Source organism: Filicampus tigris, chromosome 4 (genome assembly GCF_054856515.1).
Source record: "Filicampus tigris isolate MCC_2025a chromosome 4, RoL_Ftig_1.0, whole genome shotgun sequence".
Classification (NCBI taxonomy): Eukaryota; Metazoa; Chordata; class Actinopteri; order Syngnathiformes; family Syngnathidae; genus Filicampus; species Filicampus tigris.
Window position 1 is genome coordinate 9,903,478 of NC_141220.1, and position 24,901 is coordinate 9,928,378.

At 39.9% G+C, this 24,901-nt stretch overlaps 1 protein-coding gene across 4 annotated transcripts in view; it reads left to right on the forward strand.

Annotated features, from left to right (window-relative positions):
• The window catches only part of brsk2a (BR serine/threonine kinase 2a), a 197,972-nt gene that overhangs the window by 142,787 nt on the left and 30,284 nt on the right, over nucleotides 1–24,901 (forward strand). For all 4 annotated transcript variants that reach the window (XM_086027417.1, XM_086027415.1, XM_086027414.1 and 1 more), the window contains 4 exons: nucleotides 8,331–8,447; nucleotides 15,877–15,910; nucleotides 18,212–18,280; nucleotides 19,414–19,560. In XM_086027417.1, the coding sequence (XP_085883543.1) occupies nucleotides 8,331–8,447; nucleotides 15,877–15,910; nucleotides 18,212–18,280; nucleotides 19,414–19,560 (367 nt within the window). The remainder of the gene's footprint in view (nucleotides 1–8,330; nucleotides 8,448–15,876; nucleotides 15,911–18,211; nucleotides 18,281–19,413; nucleotides 19,561–24,901) is intronic.

Genomic DNA, 24,901 nt, shown 5'->3' on the forward strand with positions numbered 1-24,901 from the left:
AATTATGTTCTGGCTGCTGCTATTTAATAATTAAAGCTATGCGGGAGCTGTTCTATACAGCAAAAGCCTCTGCAAGAGGATTTATCTTACATGTTACATGTTACTTTGGTTATTGTGCAGGTTGGGTAGATTAAAGTCTTACATCATAAATAATTAAGAATTGAATTAAGATTTAAGGCTTTTGTTCTACTGATCTGTCTTGCCTTAGGCAAAGAAAGTCCAAAGTGACTAATTAGTGGGGGCAGTACGGATTAATCCAATTAGGGTAAAGCACCTGACATCTAGTGCATGCACACATGCAGATTATCACGGAGCTTTTCTGGTGAGATTCACCTGCAGATTTACTTGCCATCGTCTTTTTTTTCACTGGCTGCTCAAACCCGCCCGCTCACACTCGTGGAAAAGGATTCCTTGTAAGTCATCGTGAGGTGGATTGTCCCTCATTCTCCTTCCATCCTCAATTAGAGGAAAACACACATGCAGTCACAAGGAGCCCTCCTCACCTCGCTCGCCATCGCGGCTAATGAGATCCCAGCAACCCCTCAATAAAAAAGCATTTCCGCAATCATTTCTTCCATTTCTTCTTGACTGCACAGGAGACGTATGCAGACCATTAGAACTGCTGCCGTTCCTGCGTGACTCACCATGCGAAGGGTGGGGGGTAGAGATTGCTAAACACATGCCGCCTAGAACAGCATTTGCACACCTGCCTTGGCCTCGTGCTTCCAAATATCGATTGCCATTGATGGATCCACAGCAGCATTTGCATACAAGAACAATTGAGTGAATTTAAGTGTATTTGTCAGAGAGTTTGCAATGTTTGATTTGTTAAAATTTACCAAACGGCAGTTCACATCGAAGATGAGTTATTTGGACTACATCCTTCATTCAAAGAATGTTTTTTTTGCGATGTGGTCCTTGTATTTCTTCCTCTGATTTAAAACAAACATAGCAAATGTTGCTATGCAAGTGCAGCACATCAAGAATAAGGACATAGGCTGAGAAAACATGAATTATTTGTTTATCCAGATCTGGTGTTCAAAGGCAGTCTCTCCCCTCTTGATTTGATTCGACACAATATATGAATCTGCAGCTCAGTTGCACAATGTCCGACTGAGATACATGCCAATGTGGGGATCAGCATTCATACGTAGACGCCTCACAAACGGAATTTTCTCCTTTGCAAGTGATCATAGGGAGTCCAAGGTCAAGGTCAGCTGCTTCACTTTAAGTTTGCTGCTCACGGTCCCAATACCAGGATTTTCACGGCTCGGCTTCAGCAAACAGGTCAGCCGTGATTGGTCGTTCCCTGAGCCCTGAGCAGTTGTGATGTCATTTTCAGACAACAGAAGTGAAAAAATGGCCACCCCCGGAGATGGCTAAAAATCGGTGCATTGGCTTTTATTCCAAAAACACAAGATTTATCAGAATGCCTTATTTCAACTAGTGGGCTTGCATAGAACATATTCTTGAAAAAATATGTTTGGGTTGACTTCCCTTTAAGGTAAATATGCTGTTGATATTTCACTATCTATGGCACAACAAATCTTCCTATACAAACCTGCACTATTGCTACGAATGAAATTCCAGTCTGGCACTCAGCATCAGATTGAAGATGAGCCCGCAGCCTTTTTTTTGGAGTGCACAATTCCAATTGGGTCAAAAGAAACCCAAACTCTTTGAGATGAAATTTAAAGCTGGATTCAGGAGGATGACAGAAAGGTGTGCTGTAGGCTAAACGGGTGCATTTCAAGTCACAATGATGTTAAAAGCTCCACTTCAGTACCAGCATGGTTTCAGCTTTCAGTGTTATCTTCAATTGTTCTTTTATTTCTGATTATGCACTCATTTCAGAATACCTTTTATTTGGGGGGAAAAAATAAATGCAACTATAATTACATCATTTCTCCGGGTACTCCGGTTTCCTCCCACATTCCAAAAACATGTATGGTACGTTGATTGGACACTCTAAATTGCCCCTAGGTGTGATTGTGAGTGTGGATGTTTGTTTGTCAGAGTGTGCCCTGCGATTGGCTGGCAACCAATTCAGGGTGTCCCCCGCCTACTGCCGGAAGACAGCTGGGATAGGCTCCAGCACGCCCCGCGACCCTTGTGAGGAGAAGCGGTATCGATAATGGATGGATGTATAATTACATCATTTGTCAAAGACACCAATATGTCTTCCATTTGGCTAAAGAGCAAACATTTTGAAAACTCTAATACAATCATAAGTATGGCAGAATTGTTTAGTGAATGAGCTCCATGAGGGCGAGGCCAATATAGGTGTCTGTAGTGCAGAACAAATCAGCACGGTGTGTGCATGCACATGATCACAGGCAATTAAACACTTGGTGTTAGATCGCATCAATTATAGCTAACAGATCCACTGGGATGTTAAACTTGCTCAGACTGCATGTACTGTAGATATACAGTACAATGCAACTGGTACAACTCACCGTAGAGCTCTGTTCTTGAATCCAATCGTCATCAAACATGAACATGTCTTTTTTTCCTGTGCTGTGTTCAGTTTATTACCATCATATTTCATTTTGCGCAGGTGTGTTTGAAATGTATTTTTTAGGCATTATTATTATATCTTTTTGAGTAGGCTTACATATTTCTGGTACAACAGTCAATAGTTTTCTATTGAGCTGAGGCAGCATGTTTGTGCAAGGCCTGCTGTGTAGGTGAGATTACAGGACAAAGGTGCAGTTGTGACACTTTAATGTCCCATTATGGAGACACTTAATCACATTATCGCATTATAGAGACCCGCCAACCAATAATTCGCCTCCCTTGTGATGTGATTTGTTCTCTGAAACTGTCAGTAAATGATTTCATTTGTGCCTCGTTGCTTGTTTGGATTCACCTCTTGAGGTTACTTTGCATATGTTTTCACACACTGAATGAAGCAATGTTTACAGATCTTCTAGATCATAATTTAGTCTGCTTGTTTGTGTCTTGAACTGATGGTCAGAGAGTGCTTAGAAATTCATGAGCTATTTTGATGTGCGTTATAAGCACTGAAGAACTTTGGCTACCTTGGGCAATAAAACCATCAAAGCTCATTTAAACTACAGCCGTCAAACATGGATGTTTTATGATAAATACTTTAAGAGAAGAGAAAACAAACAAGCAAAAATCTATTAGCCAAAATCTAAATCAGCAGGTAGTTTTGCAAAAAAAAAAAAAAATAGCTCAGGCTTGGGCAAACTTTAGTGCCCAAAAGCCACATTTGATTTTTAAAACAGGCAGATCATGGTCATTCAAAGATGAGGTAAAGAAAAAGGAAAATATTTAGTTTATTTTAATAAAATTGTAAATCAGTTTTGTTATTGTATTTTTTAAAATAAATGTAATTTTAATTAACTTACCAATTTAATACAATAATAGTAATAATACATGTTAAGTGTAAATTGTTTTATCTTACTTATAGTTTTAATTCTGTTATTTCTAATAAACTAATTAGCCAACTATGATCATTAGATAAATGAATACAAATGAATAAAACAATTACAGTCCAACTCAATTTAATTGTTTATTTTACTTTGCTCATATAAATAACCCGTTTTAGGAAAACCGGTAAATTGATGCACAGTGGGCTGATTTAAAGAATGTAGGAGGCCGTAAGTGGCCCACAGCTCACAGTTTGCCTTGGGATGTTTTTTTAAAACACTTTTTATATTTCCCGTGATACTAGTTGCATTCTATATAGTCAAAATAACATTCTTCCCAGATAATAATAGCATATTTTCATCATTTTGACAGTACACAACATTAGTTTTCTCTCTATTTATCTGAAAATAGAATTAAGAGTTGTGCTTGACATTTTTGTAAGGAAGCCAAAGCTAAATAGTAAACATTAAAGCTCAAGAAGAAGCCTGCAGTAGATTTTCAATTTGAACATTTGCCTGCCATTTTGCCACTTGCTATCGACTGAAAATGAGTGCCTCGGGGCTCAGGTGACGACCAATCATGGCTCACCTTTTTTCTTGGTTTGGTCATGTGACATTCACATCCTGAATCCTAAGGCACTGTGATGTCATTTCCTGTCGACAGCAAGTGGCCAAATGGCTACCCCCTGAGATGTTTGAAATCGGGTGGATTTTGCTGCTTAATTCATATTCCACATATTCCACGCAATATTAATCAGAATGCGACGTTTATACTAGTGCAGCTGCATAGAGCATTTTATTGTAAAGAGTTTTTTTGCCCTCTTTACTTTTCCTCTTTATGACTGGAGGGGACAAACGACTAAACTGTGGGATGAGCCAATTTACACTTAATGCAGTATGAAAGCGGCTATAGAGTGCCAGTGTGATGCTAACCCACCTGACAGCTAATCCCTCAGGATAGGAAACAAGCTGTACAGCAGCTGATGCCATATTAGGTTAAATGTCTATTGTGATGTTACAATGTCCATAGGCCAATGTGTCCAGATGTTCTGCCTCTTATGTCATTAGTTTCAAGTGGCGAAAGTCTACTTTGTCACATTCTGATGAATTTCTGTAAATTTACATCTCATTGCACAAAGTGTAAAGGTTGGTTGTTGATACAGTATTGAGAGATTTGTGGGGATCTTACTTGGCTCTGGGTGGACCTGCTCTCTGCACCTCGTAGAGGTCTGGGTTGGTTAGCACTGTTGTGGGTAACACATCATAAAAGTAAGGCGTTACAGTAATAGGGGGAAACAAAATAATATGATGAATTCATCTCAATTTTTTTTGCAAAATTATGCAAAACTCTGATTGGCTGTTGGCTAGCAAATGGAAATCAGTCTGCCTCTGAGTTGAAGGCCGCCACTGAGCAATGACGTCACGCTACGGCAACTCCGATTGGGCAAACTGCATCGTGCCCCATTAAATAAGAGTCTCATGTGCTCGTTTATTATTTCCGTTTGATCATTCAATTCACCTCGAACCCTCGTGTCCATGTTGTTAAGAGAATTACAACTAACTGAACTATTTTTTACTAACTTTTTTTTTTTTTTTTAAGAAAAAGGAAAAAATTTACTCAGGTCAGATGTAGTTTAAATACACATTTCCTATCTATCTATTTATCGATCAATCTATCTATCTATCCCTCTTGTTGGACCAATTACCAATTATACTTCAGTACACCCCCCCCAAAAAACAAAACAAAAACGAAACAGTCTTATTTATAATAGGTACATATATTGGCAATATACTTTCTTACTTACTCGTGTGCCAATTTGAGTATGGTTATGATTGTATTTATGGTGTACAGTCTGGGATTATTTATTTATTGGATAAAATATCAGTTCCAATTAGTCCTGCACAATGTATCTTTTGTGATGTTATGAGTCAAATTTGTCCCATCAGTGAATACTGGCTGTTTAAAAGCTGTGGGTTGCTCTGTGGATCAAATATGGCTCAACATGCTCCACAATAGACAGACAGAGAGACAGACAGATGGAGACACACATACACACACACACACACACCCACACACACACACACACACACACACACACCAACATGCGCACACGCATTCTCGTAAATTATTGTTACACACCCACTCACACGTACACAAAGGCCATCTTCACCCCATGTGAACTCAAGCTTTCTTGCAGCATATTGATATATTTTGAATAAAAATAAACATTGGCATATACAAGCAGGGTTTCGATGAGATATTATCAGTTGCGTTCTGTTGTAGCTGTAGTCTACATGAGCAAGAGGTGTACAGTTTATGAGGGGCTGGATCATATCTTTGGTCAGTGATACTGGAGACAGAGAGGAAAGGCAAGCTGAGGAGGATGTGGATGAGGACAGGGTTCAGTTTGACCCTGAACAAGACCATACATCTGATGAGGATGACCCAGATTTCACAGATGCTGAAAGAGAGGTCATGCAGTCAAGGAAATATGACATTCCGTGGTCATCAAGCCCTCTGGACACCCAATAAAGGGCACCAGAAGAGAACAACCTCAAAATGATTCCAGGGCCTATTAGAAACGCTATGTCGCGTGACCAAGACATCAAGTCCATGTTTGCTGTTGGTTTCCGCAACCTCTTCAGAAGATCCTGCTTGAGCTGACCAACATGGAAGGGGGAAGAGTGTTTGGTGATAGCTGGATGGCATAGGAACTAGGCAGGGAATTTCAGAGGGAACAAGAGAAAGAGGTGACAGTCCTGCCCCTCCAACAAGGACAGGAAAACCATTGCCACTTGCCACACATGCAAGAAATGCATTTGAGTGAAATGCAAGGAGCACATGTCTATAACCATACTCTGATTCATGCATGTAAGAAACACACACACACACACGTTTTCAATTTATGGCTTGATTTTCATTTGCATTTGCAATTCTGTTTAAAATGAAGTTGTTTTTATGAGAGAGAAATGACTTTTTGTCTTTATGCTACCATAAATCTATACGGGTCAGTGTTGACCCCTAACACCACAGATGTCACTATTGTTAATTATTTTAAATATAAAAATTAAATATAAAAAATAAATAAACAAAATAATTTTGCAGTAGGGTTACTCTAATATTAGTTTATGTGGATAATATAATTACTCATTTTATCACTATAGGAAACATAATTAGTGAATTTAAACAGATTTTGTAATTGAACATGAGTGGTACATAAAATTTCTGCGGAGACAAAAAATACCATTTTAAAACATTGTTTCCGTGGATATGAATACATACTAAGTTAGCTATAAGTTGAAAAACAATATTGAATGATAACTAATGTTTTTATGAATTTTCAGGCTGAGTTAAATCATGGGTCAAATTTGACCCGCAAACACTATAGACGTGTTCAGCTTTCTAACACATTACAAAGGTTAAAGATCCTCATTACAAGTTAACTTTACTAGCTATGGTTGCAAATTTTGCATTTTCCTTTTAAAATGATGACAGCATTAATACATCAGTTAAGCACAGATTAAAAAAATAAACCCAAAAGTAATGAGTATCTTATTGATCCACACAGACGATCATATTATAAATAAACATATTACTTTAAAATGCAAAAAGTAACTAGTAATATAGAATTATTACATTTTGGAAGTAACTAGCCGACACTGTTGGTTAGCCATTCATAGAGGGCTAGCCTAGCTCACGGACATACAGTACATTCACATAGTAGGTTAAAGTTTCTTTTGCAAAAGGTTGCAAAGACATTCACAAACAGTTTTAATGATCACAAACGTTTTTTCTTGTCGCCATCAAATTTTGAACATGTTCCAATTTTTTTGCAACAAGACGAACCGTTTGCGAACGTTAAAACTGTTTACCGAATGTCTGGCAAACGTCTTCGCTTCCTTTTGCATCCTTGAACGAACCCTGACGAAAAAACAACATTGGGGCCGTCCGCAAACGCTCGCAAACCTTTCCTGCTGAGTGGACTCAAATTCCAGTGAAAGATGGTGTACACTAATACATAAGGCCAAACACCTGATTGCACTTGCATTTAAGTCAGTCGGTACGACTTAGTGGTGATTAAAACATCTTTGTACCAAATGTGGGATGACAACTTTGCTATTCAGAGGCTCTCTTGAGGGGACACCCCGAATTGGTTGCCAGCAGGGCACACAGAGACAAACAAACATTTACACTCACAATCACACCTAGAGGCAATTTAGAGTGTCCAATCAACTTACCATACATGTTTTTGGAATGTGGGAGGAAACCGTAGTAATAATAATAATAAACAATAACATTTTGATTAAAGGCCTTCATTTGTACCTGTGTGTAAGAGGTGGTTTGTTAACCTCTGCATATAAGGCCAGGTTAGTGGGCCTTTTACAATGTACAGTAAGTCCTATAATAACAGATGTCCATTCCAACACAGCAATGTACTACTCAAGCATCACAATCCATTTTTTTTCCGGTGGTCTCTTTAAAGAAAGGTAATAGGTAACCCCCTTGCTGTGTTTAATGATAATAAATGGCAGCTAATGAACTCCACCTCTGTGGCGAGCTCCCCTCGATGTGCTTTATTCAGCCAGTTTGCTGGTGGATGTCTGCGAGGTGAGAGGAATGGGATTAGTGGAGGAGTGGGAAGGGAAATGGGAGAAGAAAAGGGCACAGTAGGGGGCTGTCACACCGTGGAGCATTTCAGCGTTGAGGTGGGAGCCACTGGTTTCAGCATGAGTTAGATGAAAGGAGGAGGCCTTGCAGCAAGCAGGGGTCCATGCGCGAAAGGGTGAAGGTGCTGAGTTGCAGAAATGGAGGTGACCGTCAGGTGTTTGAGCAACCAGATTCGTCCCTTCACCTTCATTTACTTTATAGAACACGTGTGCATTGTGTTCATATCTCATTAACTTCAAAATGCTTTTCTATCCGTCCTGTTTCAGCCACAGGGATCTGAAGCCTGAGAACCTGTTGCTAGATGAAAAGAATAACATCAGGATAGCAGATTTCGGCATGGCCTCTCTTCAGGTTGGAGATAGTCTTTTGGAAACCAGCTGCGGGTGAGTACTAATATTCTCATGCATGCTCCCAAACGAATTTAAGAGGGTAGCAAAGGCACAAACTAGTCACAGATGTGCGGATGTGCCCGTATATTGTACCTTCTGCCTGGTGCCCTGCCCTCAAAGCCTCTGTTGTGGCTGGTTGAGCGCTTGAGGATGGACAGACGGTCTGTCTCACAGTGTGTGCCATGGCTGCGGGCAGGGCCAGGGCCATGGCCACACATTACGGTCTCCTCGCATCAGTTGCGGGTTTTATGACGCGCTAGTCACGACCATGCTGGGCCCATCAATCCCACAATGACTGCAATGAAGTGGAAAAGTCACTTTCAAAGTGGGAGGAGTACACACAAGTTTTATTGAACCCTGAAGTATAGTGACAAGTGTGCAAACACTGGTTTACTTTCACATGTTTGGTACATAAAGGAGCTGAATTGCTATGACGATAACATATACACATATATACTGGATGTAGTATTTCTTTTTGCTCATTTACTGTATGTTCTATATGATGGAGCTGAAGCAAACCACCTACTTGCATATATAGTGATATACAGAACAGGTACATGAACAGTTGTCACTCTACGTTTCAACACAATCAGTTGCAGGATGCGAGTCAAACTCTTGAGTGCAAGGAGACGCACGAGCATTCACACCGTCACTGAATGGGACCTGAGCCCACATTCCCTGCTAAGATGTCTAGCGTGTAAACTATGACACTGTTAGTATTGCAACGCTTTATGAACATTGGAATATTATCAACATTGTTAAGAATACGCATTATTTGCTATTAAATAAACATTTCAAAAATATATAACACAGACTCTTAGAAGTGACATACCTTGCACGTGTCATACACGTGTACAAAGTAAACAATAGTGTAGCTGTAGTCTGTCGATATCTTCTTGACAAATGCATTTTATGAATGTCAATCATCTCACTCATTTACCTTCTGAACTGTCACAATGTAAATGACTAGGTTAATGACTGTTAATACTGTACCTGTGGTAAGAAGTTAACAAATAAAACACTACCTTAAAGCGGAAGTCAACCCAAACATATTTTTTTCGAAAATAGGTTCTATGCAAGCCCACTAGTTGAAACAGGGCATTCTGATAAATATTGTGTTTGTGTAATAAGTGTTAATCCACTCGTTTTTAGCCATCTCTGGGGGCCAATCACGGCTGACCTTTTTTCTGAACCTGAGCCGCGATTGCTCGTTGTGAACAGTTGTGATGTCATTTTCAGTCGACACAAGACAAAATGGCTGCCCTGAGGGATGGCTAAAAACGAGTGCATTTTGCTGCTTAATTTATACTCCACAAATGCAAAATTAATCAGAATGCCGTGTTCCAACTAGTGGGCCTGCTGGGAACATATTCTTGAAAAAAAATCAGTTTGGGTTGACTTCCGTTTTGACTTTAATAAGTCATGACACATTTTTATTTTCACTAGTGTAATTTTTCACTGTATTCTGTTTATTTTCATATGCACAGTGGATATAAAAAGTCTTCACACACCCTTTTTCAAGTGTCAGATTTGCTATATAAATAAAAAAAACAAGATTAATGTGACCTAGAACCTGTCTAATTCAATTAAAAAAATTAAGTATTTTCAAGAGTAAATAAAATAAGGATAAAAAATAAAAATAAACAACTGCTAAAATATAGTTGCACAACGATCTTCAACCCTACTGTAACTGAGTATGTGGCTTTGTTCAGACTTAACCAATCACATTGAAATTCATGTTAAATGAGGGTCAGCACACACTTGCCACCATTTAAAGTTCTGCTGATTAATTCTAGTAGTTTCTTTTCTCCTTGTAATCCATTCAAGCCAAGCTACATTTCACAGTAACACACATGAAATCCCCCACATGTGTGGAACATGTTGTAGTTCGACGAAACCAAGGCTGAACTTTTTGGCCATGATTTCAAAGCGAATGTTTGGCTGTTTGGCGTAAGCACAACACTGGTAATCGCCAAGAGAACAAAATGGCTACAGTGAAGCATGGTGGTGGCAGCATCATACTTTGGGGCAGTTTTTCTTCAGATGGATTTAGGGCCTTAGACAAGGTAGAGGGAATTTTGAACATCTCCCAAAAACATTTTGTGACAGTACAACCAGAAAGGAATCTATAGGAAAGCAAAAAAAAAATCAGGGAAAACCCATTTGAACATTGGAGCTTGATTTAAGGGTAAATCAGAGGCACTTTAAACGGTGGCAGGTGTTTGCCTGACTTCCGATTAACATGAGTTTTTATGTGATTGGTTAATTCTGAACACAGTCACATCCCTCGTTTTAACATGATTTGCACACTTTTTGCTTTTAACTTCACCTCGATCAAAGATTTCTTTTTTTTCCAGTTGAGTAGTACAGTTTATAGGTCACAATGCTGGAAAAGTTTGAAATTATTTATCTTGGTCTCTTGATGTATATCACAAAAACCTGACATTTGAACATGGGTGTGTCGACTTTTTCCCCCTAATGCACATGCTATGCTCTATTGTACATACATATATTGCTCCTCTGCTCTTATGTTCTTCTTTAAATGCATGCTGGTCTTTTCGTTGGAATACACATTGAAAGAAAGCCACAAAATGCGGAAGAAATAACATCAGATATGTGATCAAAATGGGTGTTGAGGGTTAACTGAGGTTTCGTGCACAGATGACAGCCATTTGGTGTGGCATTAGAAACATTGTCTCAACACTTTGATCAAATTCCAGTTTGAATGACCTCAGTTACAGTGTACCCTGAATATTATGGTTGCACTACATGTAAACCACAATTGCCTGATGAGGAGGAACATTCTCTCAGTGGTTACATCACGTGACACCAAGCATGCAAGCCCAGTGGCATCTGTCCCCAACTCAGCCCTAATTCTGCCCAGATTATACCGCATACTGTAACTAGACACTCTCAAACACACGCAACACAAAAACATGCGAGGGTACTGAAAATGTTTTGCTTGTTCATCCCTGACCTATGCTTGTATATGTCTAAACTCGGACCACCTCTCTCCTGACAGAGAACATACATATATGTACAGTGCTGTGAAAGAGTATTTGCCTCCTTGTCAAATTATTATTCAAATTTACCTGCCCCTGTGTGAAAATGTAATTTCCCTATTTGTTAAATCATGAATTAACCGGCTCATCAATCACATTTTTGGGAAAGATGAGTTCATACTCACTGACCGCACCCAAGCCAAAACTGATTTCCTTCAGACCTGTTCAATCAAAAAAAACAATTAAACAAACTGTTTTCACAAAATGAAGTTGGCCAAAAGATTTTTTAAAAAGTGCAACAGAAATGCCATGATTCAAAGAAATTCAGGAACAGATGAGAAATATGTTACTACAGTAAGAATTCTTATCCACATCTGAAGAAAACAGGAACCATGGCAAACAGCAAGCCAACAGAAATGACCCAAAGAGCACAGTGACGACTCATCCAGGAGATCACAAAGAAACCCAGGATAACATATAAAGAACTGCAGGCCACTCTTGCCTCAGTTAAGGTTCATTACTCAACAATAAGGTAGACACCAATAAGGTAGCAAAAATGACACCAATGGCAGACTTGCAAGGCAAAATCCACTGCTGAACAAAAAGAACATAAAGGCTAGTCTTTTGCGGAAAAAAAACAGGCATACACACTGGGGGTGTAACGGTACGCTAAATCACATTTCGGTTCAGTTAGTTTTTTTTTTAAACTTCGGTTCGGTATCTTTTCGGTACAAAAAACAGATTTTTTTTTTAAAATGTTTATTTTGAAAAGATGACAAGTAAACGGTATATTCTTTAAAAGTAAATAAATAAATAAATAAAAGTGAACTATTTGGGTGATATTCTAAGAAATTACACCAGAATAAAACAATACCAAAATGAAAATAGTTGGATACACTGGCTGATTGAACATTGGATTTTTGTGCCTGTCACTTACCTGTAAACCACTGTCATAGATGTAAAAAGATGTATTACTAATTAATAAAAAAATAGTTTAAAAACATAAATAGCAATAATAATGATCATGATAATCCTGTGAACATAATTCCTCGGATTATTCTTTTGCTTTTAATTTAACTGCAGACATGATAGGCAGCACAACTCTCAGATGTCGATTTCCCAAACAGCCTTGTGCAACCAGGTGAAAGAGGACATTTTGAAGGAGATAAAAGACATCTCATTTTACTCTGCCACTATAGATAGTCTATGGTTATACGTATGTGTTGTATTATTTGGTGAAGTGCACATTTTCAGCAGGGCCTTTTTTTTCTAAGATATTTTATTATTCTACCTTTTAATGCAAATGTTCAATTTTCTTGAGAAATAAAAAATAATTGCTCCTAAAAATGTACTTTCATTGTTTTTGCTCTAATATATCACTACATCAGTGGCATAACATAAAATGAAAACAAAAATACTATTATTTATCAGGATAGTTTCTGGGAAAATAGATTGTGCTGAAAAATGTGTCATTGTGACAGGCCTACACGTGCACACAGGTGTTCACACTGCATAGTTCCTTGTTGGCTTAATCTCTTATGACTCTACTGTGGATTGTGCAAACACAGAGATGTGCGTCCAAAGCGAGTCCTTTTCCTAGAAAGGGCACAAAACCGTTATGACTTCTGTAAGTCACATGAAGACAACTGAAATCCCTACAGAACAGCATCAGATTAGTCTCTTGTATACACATTTACAAAACGTTCGATGCAAGTCGGAATGCAGACGTGCCATGTGATTCAGCACCATCAGTCCGTCTGCGGATGGTCCACGCATCCTATACCTTTTATTGATTGCCCATGCTTCCCTGACTGTCTCATCTCTAAGTGGAGACATGACATGTTTTAATGAACCCATTAAGGATGGGAGCGCATAACCCGTTCCTACCATTAGAGCCAGGAGCGCTGTTGCGTCTTTCTACCCTTAAAGCCGGGAGAGCATATATGTCATTTTCTATTTATTATTTAATTCTCGGTCTCTTAACCAATGAAATGCATCAGAATATACACGTGACAGTGAGGTAAACCCGCGGAGGATGTTCCGAAATTCTTTCGGGTAACAATGGCGTACGCCGCAGTGGCGGGAGCTCTTAAATGAGTAACGGCAGTGATATAGACGATGCACTTATGGACCTTGAACCGGTAGAACCACTCAGACGTGATATATGGTTAAGATATATGTTTGTAGACAATGACGATATCGACGCCTTTGTAACTGAATAGAGGATTGTAGTTACCACTCGATTTTTAAAAATTAAAAATAGTGCTTCTCTTACACTGACAATTTATTTTTACCTCTTTGATTGACACAGTAAAGGTGAATAAACTCGGGTCTGTGTAAAAGCCACATGTCTACGCTCAAATTATTTTGGAATTATGTTTCTGTCTGCTTCAGGGGCTGAGATATTAATTATTTTGTAGGTGTTGAATTTCAGGTTTTCAAAGGTAATTCCAAAGACGACCTAAGGTTTTGGGGAGCTGTTGAGCCAGGCGCTTTAAGCCTTAATGGGTTCAACACAGTCATCTTGCCTTCTGATGCCATTCAGCAGCCTGGCTCAAATGTATTACATTTTCCACTGGTAATGGAGATGACTGTAGATTTGAAGGCGTCTGCAAGCACATACATTTATACACATAGACACTAGATGAGCAGAAGCATTGCCAAGTGCATCCATACAGTATATGCTTGCATTTGCTTGTCTGCACAGGCCCAGCTGTGAGTTCATCAGTGCTTGCTGTTTGTTTAGTTGCATTAAATGATGGATGGAAATTGAGATTTAAGCATCAAGAAGCTGTACACATTTGGATGGAAAATAAGCTTGTGCAAATGACCTTCGCCAGCTACTTTCTATTAATATATTTTTTTTCCTATGCATGGCATGCTAGGTTAAACTCAAAATGCAAACACTGAAAAGAGATGAGCTTTACATTAATAAATGTTTCCACATTTCACATCACTTGGGAAATGTATCTTACAGCTTAAGTCTATTCATATTATATTTTATGCCAGGACTAAACTAACATGTGGATCCCATTTTTACATCATGATGGTCATGGGAATCTACAATGTGGAAGATCGATACTGATTGGACTGAACAATTGACGCAGGGGTCTCAAACCTCAGTCCTCGAGGGCCACTTTCCTGCATGTTTAGCGCGTTTACCTCCGCCAACACACATGATTCAAATGTTCAGCTGGTGACGATTTGAATCATGTGATCATCTGATGATCACATATCGTAAGCATGACACCATAAAAAAAGACAACAAAAAAAAGATCTCTAATTGTATTTTTTATTCATGCCTTTCCAAGTACGACTTACGTGTCTGTGGAAAACGCCATAGCTACAGCAGATCGCGGGCTTGTTTTACCCACACTCATCTGCATAATGCACTGAGACACTTGCAATGAGGCTGAATTTGAATGGGCTCATCTGTAGACTTCCCCATTGACATGATGATGGTGGTGGTGTTGTAATGGGCCGATATTTTGACAGCAAGAGGGAGCGGGGACGCCAGGCATGCTACACATGGGTAAACACATAAACAGGCCCGCTAATGGGAGCCATGTTTACACACACTACTCTTATTATTGCTATTAAATGAGACTGGAGGAAATGAAAGCTGAGGAAGCATTTGCTTTCTTTGTCTGTTTGTAAAATGTCTCCTAAAAATGATAAAGGTGATTTCATAGTTATTCACCGACAAGGCACGCCTTTACAATCTAGTGATCTAGTACAAGCCTTTACAAACATAAAAATGCACAGTTCTGATAAACACCTTGCCATATTTACTGAGTAAAAAATATTACCAGCACTAACATCTCTCAGTAAACACAACTTAAAAGACAGACTTTTTGCAAAACAGTTCTTGTATTTACATTGGGTGTATACATGCAGTACATACAGGTGTCTGGTGAGTGTCCTCTGTATAATGCGTGTATTATGCGCTCGATCACATTTTAACATTGCAAGTAACTCGGCAGCCGCTCCACTCACCCGTGGAGCAAACGCTGCAAGGTAGCTCAGTAAATCTAAACGGAATTTTCATGTGTCAATCTCAAAATTGGCTTTACTGTCAGCAGATGCAGGAACTGTAAAGATTAGTGGCTCTGCTCACCTTCCGCTTCAAGATGATGCCCTTGCTAGAGAGAATAGGATGACTTAGGATGGTCCAAACTTCCTGAAGCATATCTTGATCGTGTTCATTTAAGACATTTATTGCCTGTACAAATTGTTCTTCCCCCAGTTTTATGCATAGGCCATTTTTAATGCGTCATGACTTCATGAAGTCAAGTCACGACGCTGTATGGCTGCAGAGCCTCAGGTGTCAGAAACAGAATGAAATGTCATCAAGTTGTCTATTTCCTCTGATTTTCGGTGAGTTTGCTCATTCATTCTTTGTGTGTCTTCTATCCTAACAGCTCTCCACACTACGCATGTCCAGAGGTCATCAGGGTGAGTCAACACGCTTCTCACTGGCGATCCATTACCCATTTTCTGTTTCTTCCTAAGTGGACTTACAGCGCATATAATAAGTCTACATATACATACCCCCCTGTTCAAATGTGTTGTGACATTAATCATTTCAAAACGTTGTCCTCTATTAATGTGGCCTGGCCTATAACTGGTAAAAAACGTTTTCACTTCAAGAGGGGTGTCAAAATAAACAACTTAAATACTATGGTTTTACAAGTGTGCACACCTTATAACTGGGATGAGGGTGTGTTCAGAATCAACGTGTCGCAGGTAAGAGTACAACCTAAACGCAGTGCACTAAACCATAGCACTAAACCCTGATGTGTCCGTTTCTAAGAAAATGGGTGAGTCGGAACACAGTTCAGTAACAAGGCCAAGAGTCTCTGTGAGCTTCAGAAGTAGTCCGGGTCCTGGATGTGTAATGCTCAGCAATCCACTAGTAGCACAACGATACTAGCACTGCAATGTCATTGCAGAGCAACACCAAACAGCCACGGGGACAGGCAAACAGAAAGCAGGAAGGGCAGAACTCGGCAGAACTTAGAGTCAAGGGCAGAAGCTTAGTGATGTATCAAAATGTGCCGAGGCTTCGAAGCGTGACGAGCAAACACAAAGATATACATCCCACAAAGACATACGCAAACACACGCACGCACGCATGCACACAGACACAAAAACACAGCCTCATAAACTATGTTAAAAAGAGATGGTGAAGCACAGAGAGACCATATGAGGAAAAATCACCCAAGGAGAGCTCATCCATGCTGAGGGGGATGACAGCCCACGGCCACAGGGAGCAGCGCCATCACAGAGACCCCCGACCCAGATTGACCGGGGTAGACCCTACAGACGGGGCTTAAAGCAGCCTCCAGGAGGACGCCCCCCATGAGAAAGACCCCCATGAGGAAATACTGGAGATAATAAAACCACAGAATGTACAAGTTAAAAGCTAAAAGACATTGCGGCTAAGAGACAAAACAACAAAAGAAGCTAAGAACTAAAAGACAATAAGATTACGGTAGATAAAAATCGGCCTGGATTAAAAGAGTAAAAGAAATCATTCAAAAGCCTCCTTTTAAGAATATCAACAGTCTCTGCGGAACTGATGTCCTCGGGCAGGCCATTGGTTCACGTGTTCGTAATCATCAGCAAGCTCTGAGAAACCTAATCACAATCCTGATCATTTGAATCAGGTGTGTTGTAAGAGGGAGACATCGAAAACGGACTGGATAGGGGCTCCCCACTTGGGCACCACTGATAGTGTGGCCATTAAGGCAAAGCCTGAGAGCACACAAGTAAAACGATGGAGTCACATTTTGAAACAACTAATCACCTTCAAACTCATCTTAAATGTGAGTCAGCACACACCTGCCACTATTTAAAGTGCCTCTGATTAACCATCAATATGTTTAGAAGTTCTAGTCGGCTTTTGCTGGTACTTTTTTCCCTTCCAAGCGGAAGCTTGAAGATTTTATGCTAACACTGAGTCCTATTTTGAAATGTTCATAATAATGAGACTAACAGCCCCAAAGCGTGATGCTTCCACCACCTTGCTTCACTGAAGGTATGGCATTCTTTTTGTGATGAGATGTGTTGTGTTTGCACCAAACATTACGTACTTACAATTATGGCCAAAAAGTTGAGCTTTGTTTTCCCAAATGTGTTTGGGATATTTTCTAACCATTAGCATAATTTCATGTGTCCCCATGGATGGAAAAGCAAATCTTGGAAATTCTGTCACCAATTGCACACTTGTGAAACTGCATCATCTCAGTTGTTTATTATAACTCCCACTTGAGTTGTACAGGTTATAGGTCACACTATTTGCAGAACACGTTTTGAAATGATTTGTCTTGGCCTGATCTTTTTTTAATCACAAAAACCTGAAATTTGAACAGGGGTGAGTTGATAACATAATGAAAACTCACTGTATTTTCATTTGGGATAAAAATACTGTATGTCAGAAAGTATCACTCAGCACTCAGCACTTTTGAGATGTTAATGGGTCGAACAAACTGACACCGGTGACATGCTGTAAGCCGTAGATGCACATAGACATTGGCTATTCAAAATAAAGGAGACTTTTAGGAGTTGTGGATCATGCAGAGCTATTGCAAAGGATTGCCAGCGTAAAAACGCAGAGTTATAAATGTGAATAATCTCTCCCCTTTGATATTGTTTTGCTTCTCTTTGCCGTACATCATATGCACTTTTACAAGGCTTCCTCTCCAGCCCTCTGTCTTGTTTTACTAATGCTAACATTCACACTCTCATCCTCAGGGGGAAAAGTATGATGGGAGGAAAGCGGACGTCTGGAGCTGTGGCGTTATTCTTTTTGCCCTATTGGTGGTGAGTGTGTCAACTTGTTCTTTACTAACTGCTGTCTGGATGCGACGCTTCGAACAATATTGTGGAACAGTTATGGTGGACTTTCTTGACTTGAGGTTGACTTAAGTTGGACAAGAGGACGTGCCTTCAGAGAGTCAATGTCCCATTTTTGACACACCCTCTAGTTAATTTTGCATCCACAGACACATTACAGGATTCATAAAAGTGCCTTTTTGTCCAACTTCATTTTGTATGTGATTTCCCAGACATTTAGCCTCACAGATTTGTTTCATCAACAGCTGGGCTTTAGTTCCTGCTCACTCCTTCTGCATGAATAATTAATACAGTCAAACTGCAGAAGGACAGCTCAAAATGAAGACCATTGCCAACAGAGTTACTCTGGCCAGAGGCGGTCTTTGTTTTTTGGCTTTCTTCTCCTCATTTGTGCGTACACGTGTCTCACCCCTGCGTTGGATTAAGCTTGTAGAAGCGAACATTGTCTTCAAGTTTTCAGCCATCACTTGCTCTCTTCCTTTTATCCATCGTGGCTGCAAATTGCAACGTTTGTGTGTACTTTATGTACGTGGCTCTCTCCAGTCGTTAGACCCAGATCAGATCATGGCTTACGCAAGCACGCGCTTATTCTGTTACTCCGCCACTCCACATATCGCTGTGTTTCTTTTAATTTTCTTCAATTTTTCACCCCCATCTCATCACCCTGCGGAGGTTACCATTCATCACAAAGTCACATCTGTGAGATGTCAGCTTGTTCTGATAAATGACCCTGATAATGCTGAATTAACAAGCTAAATGTCAAAGTGGGGTAATTATTAGAAATGCCCTTGTTTTTATGTTGCTGCTGCTAATTATTCATTTTTGCATCATTGCTGAGAGCATATTGTTCCCATTAGAGAATTTAGAAGTGGAAAGAGAGCGACAGAGACAGACTGTGTTAAATTGCATGGGATTTAAAGTGGAATTATGTTTTTATTTCTCAGAGCCAACCTTGTAGTTGTTCATGTTTTTTTTTCTGATGCCCCCTTTCACCCCAATTAAATCTGCCATTACTTCAAGTGAGAATATATTCTTCTGCACCATTGCTTTGATTCATCCACACATCCAATGTCTTTCTCTTGCTGCCTTTCTATTGTCAGGGAGCGCTGCCATTTGATGACGACAACCTGAGGAATCTGCTGGAGAAAGTGAAGTTAGGAGTGTTTCACATGCCCCACTTTATCCCTCCCGACTGTCAGAACCTCCTGCGGGGCATGATAGAAGTGGATGCCTCCAAAAGACTAACGGTCAGTGAAGTGAAAAGGCTATGCCGCTTGAGCACCTTTGCTTTGGGCTGCTGTTTATCTGTCAGCCAATGGCATGTTTATATACAAAAAGATGGTAGCGCACAGAGCAGGAAAACTTCAGGACTTTCTCTTACAACCTGATGCACTTCAATATTTTTACCCAAATCAAGGGCAATGTTATGCACGAACATGAATATAATCTTCCCAACAGTTTTATTTATTTATGTATTTATGTAATACTTAATCTAGCAACCACAATGATGTGGCTCAGCAGAATTTGGTATTATTTTCTGGTCACGTAATATGTTTGTGCAGCCGCTTGTCGCTAAGCAGAGTTCACTGGGCTCACTCACACCTGCACAAAAGACCAATGATAAAAGTGAGGATATTACTGCTAAAACATCCTAAAATGATAATGAGACAATTTATTGCGCTATTTAATTTTGCAATTGAGTCTCTACCTTATACAAAGAAGGTATGTAGAAGGCAAATTGTGTCAATAGGTGGGGCGCTGCTTTCACCTATTGCAGCATCAACCACCTTCCAGCTGTGCGGCAGATTTATTTCAATTGATTTTATTTCAAGTCATTTTACTACGACTGGACAGTAGCTACCCCTCGAATGTTGGAATGTTTTCAGAACATGAGCAATGGTGTCCAAACATTTCACTGTCTTTCCTATATATATTTACAATACCTCTCAATTAATTAACAGACAAAAAAAAAAACATTTCAAACAAATCTTAATAATAATAATAATAATAATATAGAACATGCAAAACGCACACAGACTCATTAGACATAAACTGAAGCTGTTACTGCTCCATTTGACAAGATATTTACAGTTTTGGATTATTTTCTCACTTTGGGACCTAAATAATATCCGAAAATTCAATCAGCTGTAAACCACCTGATCAGATTGAGACATCCCTACTACTAAACATTTGAAGTTGCAGCTGTCAAAAAAAACCCTCATTGATACCATGAAGAATGCATTCCATAATCATCAACTGGCTACCGACACACAAGTGATTTTTCTGCTATGATTACAAGCTCTTTAGCATGCTATTGCAATTATAGAATCATGTCTGAGTATGTGCTGTTGGTGAGGTGTGATGTCCTCAGCTGAGCAATCTTCTTCTGATGAAGTCTGAAGGCAGAGACGGACACGTGTTCCAATGTTCTTTGGCTGCCTTTCAGATATAGACAAGTCTGTCCATGTGCATTTTGTTGACTGGAAATGTATTTATTAACAGTACATTTGCTGCCCGGTTGTCTGTGTTTGTGCTACTGGCATTCAGTAATTTGCAGATATTTTGATGCTTCATCCTCTTTTGGAATGAGCAATCCAACTTCATTAGTCTGTCTATCATGCATTTACTGTAATTACATGGCTGTGTAGTATACAATTATAGTACAACTGCTCTAGAGTTTTATCCTCTTTGCTGATTCATGTTCATAGAGATTACTTTCACACAATTGCCCCACTGCAAGGGGAAGATGCCACCATTTTGGTATCCTTGTTTGCATGACCAAAACTGCTCCTTTTCAGGAGTGCCACAAAAATCGTTGAGCGCCGTTTAACGGTGTGCAATGTGGTTGCATAATCAGAAACATGAAAGGCGCCACTTCTTTAGTATGCTGCATGGGCACTAGAAGTTGTATTTATTTATTTTTTGTCTGTGCTAGACAAGCACAGGTCACCTTGAGGACCCTTTAGTTATGTCAGCCAGTTCACTACAAAGTGCTGCACACAGGCCGAGCCGCTGGGAGAGAATATGCTACCTGTCTCCCCTCCCACCCCATCTCTCTCGTGCAGGAGAGGTCTAAACAGCTCCGGGGATGTGTTGTGACCTCGCATAAAGTCAAATAGCCCGACTCGATGAAGTGTTCTTGCTGTTCTGTGTTTAGAGCACAATCCGCAATGGGAAGCAGTCGGAATGACAACCCAAAAGATTATGTTGACGTTCATGGTAGAATTAAAGCGACAGGGCGTTGAGAGCCAAACTACTGCTGTGCTCCATGCTAAGCTCACCGCACTCTAATGCCTAAACAGCATTTTAATTAAAGAATCAATCAGCGGTTGGCCTGGATCTCCTTCCACTGCCCCACCCCAATTTGAGTTGTTTTGCTTAAACAAACATTTTGGTGCTAGGCTGTATAATTGTATGCTTTCAACTTTGTGGGAACAATTTGTGGAACACTTTATTATGAATGCACACTTAAACACATTAAACACACACTTTTTAAAGTATGCCTTCGTGCCTATTCTCACTCTCACTCATGCATATAAGAAGCAAAGCATCCTTGCTTCAAGGTGTTGTCACTCCCAGTTGAAATTTATTGTAAAACTGACACATAATGCAAAACAGAATTAAATATTGTATATTTAAACACCTGTCAAGGAGAACATGTTTACCATTTTGTAGCCAAAAGCAAGGACAAGAGACAATACAATTGAATAAAAACTTGAATGCAAGGAGATAGTTCAACCTTACAACCTTAAGTGTCCGTCCATTTTGCTTTAGGCAATGTCACATACACATGAGTGGGCAGATATCATCTGCCTCATGAAACTGGCCTCCCAACCACAGATATCTTGCTTTGTCTCACAGCAAAATGGTAATACAATATCAGCGAGAGAAAGAGACACAAGGTATACGTACTTGTCCTCACACTAAACCAAAAGCTTATATGAGGCTATAATTAACATAAAACACATTTTGTAAGTACAAAGAAATATATTTAACTTTCAAACAAACCCTGTAATTTCTTCTAACCAATGGAAGATAAGCTGTTCGTAAAATGAATTAATTAATGAATAAAACTATCAGATGACATTAAAGCACTACATTCATACACACCTGGAATGTTCGGCATGGCTCACTGGTTGTAGAGTGGTTGTCTCCTAACCGTGTGGTTGTGGGTTTGATCCCCGGCCCATATGACCCAAGTGTCCTCCAGCAAGATACAGAACCCCCAGTTGCTCCTGATGTTGCATCATCAGTAGCTGAAAGATGTGTCAGTGCGAAGCGGTTTGAGTGTCTTGTAGGTGGAAAAGTGCTATACAATTGAAAGCCCAACAGACGGAGGTGGGCATCTCACTAAAGTTTGCTGGTCCGTCATTCGTCATCCGTCAGCAGCCTGGGTACCCGTCCGCGATGCGTCAATCCATCATTTTTAAGCCGAACCAAACTGTAATCGTCTGTCGCTCAGTCCAGTTATTTTTAACCACACTTGCGTCAGTAAACATCAAAGGTGCACCAATCTGTCAATCTGGAAAAAATAAAAAAACGGTCCAACAAATAAATCCATCCATCCATCCATCCATCCATCCATCCATCCATCAAAGGTACTGTCCTGGTGGACTAAAATGCTTCCTAGTCCAAACAGAAATGCAAACAGAAATAAAGTTGCCATTACAATAAATGAGTGTTATTTTCTTTAAATGCATCTTCTTCTTCTGTCTTTTAGTGGTGGACAAACAATTTTGGGTGTATCACTGCCACCTTCTGAAATGGAGTGTGGGCCTGCAAAACACTGTTTCACAAGCTCCCAACCCTATTCCTGCCAAAAATAAAAATAGAAATGTGAAACATAACTCACAAGAACTTCTCTGTAAGATTGTCTTTGTCCCTATTACTTCTTAGCTCATTCGTCAGCCTGCCTAACTCATGATTCGCTCTTTGGTACATACGGCCACCCACTGTACAAATACAGTCACTACAGTCTGGGTCACGTTACCGTCTCTCGTCAGCAAAACGGGAGTCCGTCAATGATGAACTGTGAGGTCCGATTTGACTTGACCAGGTTGGTGATGATTACGCAGAAGGACGGAAATCCACTTCTGTCTGTTCGTCTTTATTTTAATTTCCCGTCTATTGTCTAGCGTCAGCAAAATGGGCGTCCGTCAGTGACGGACAGACAGACCGGTCTGTCGGTCACACGGAATGCCCACCTCTGCAAACAGAGAGTACAGAGAGTACAACCTGCTCAACTGCGGGAATAAAAACTACTATTGGAGCAATTCGGGACCTTCTCTTCATCTTCTTCTTACTGGTAATCTCTCTCTCCAGTATACCTCACTGTTGTCTGTCTTTGTTGCAGCACAACTTAGTACTACATTGAGGGTGCGCAGCTCAAAATTGCCTGTATACTTTATAAACGCTCACGAAAAATGACCGCATCGAAATCTGCAATCTAGCGTGGGTGCACTGTACAGTAGCTGAAAATGGGCAATATTGTCTTTTCTCTGTAACTGCTGGAACCATATAATGCTCAGGTGTTCCAATCCTATGCCCACATTGTGTACCTTGGCTAAAGAGTCCGAGCTAAGTGAAAGCTACCATGTCTGTAAGAGGTGGTGCCGTGTTCTCTTCTTCACTTGTCACACACAGACATCAGGCAATCCCTCGCTAATCAATAGGCTAGGCTAGTTCATTATATCAAAGAGCATATTATCATAGCCACACACACGTCAGATCCTCATGGGGCCAGGCAGCTCAGTGATTAGAATAGAAATACTGAGTACAATAATATAACTACACACTCCTCAGTGTTTTTTCTTTCTTCTTCTTTGATTTTTTCTTTTCTTACATGATCGCTGCCCTCAAACCACTTACTATATTTTTGCCCTGTACGTCCTTTTAAAAGACTCATTAACTACTCTTTGCCTTTCTGTCGAACAAAGGGCTCATCAAAGATATTTGTTTTGATGTGTCAGCAAAGGTTCCCCGTTGCTCATCGACCCTCATGCTTCTCGTTCAGCCCCAATACATACTCTGTTTTTGACTTAATTGCTATGTAACTTAATATAGAACAAACATCTTTAGCTCCTTAAAGTGGAAATCAACCCAAACATTTTTTTCAAGAATATGTTTCCAGCAGGCCTACTAGTTGAAAAACGGCATTCTGATTAATATTGCGTTTGTGGAATAAGAGTTAATCCACACGTTTATTGCCATCTCTGGGGGCGGCCATTTTGTCATTTCTGCCGACTTCTCGCAACTGGTCAGGGCTCAGGTAACGACTAATCAGCTTCAGAAAACAAGTCAGCCGTCAGGATTGGACTATGAATCAGAAATATCGGACGATGAGAACCCAGATTATTGATGGCGTTGGCCTTCCACCTGAAAACCTAAATCACTACATTCCAGTGGACTGTAGCAGCTCTTTGCGTCGATAAAACAGTGTTGTGTTTAACTGGTGCAAACTCTTCATTCTTCTGTTTCTTGAGCAACATGAACACAGCAAAGTTCATAATATAGTAGTACAAAGTAGATAATTGTGTTTAATAAATCAATTTAGGGTTGAACAATTAATTGCATTTACAATATAATCAC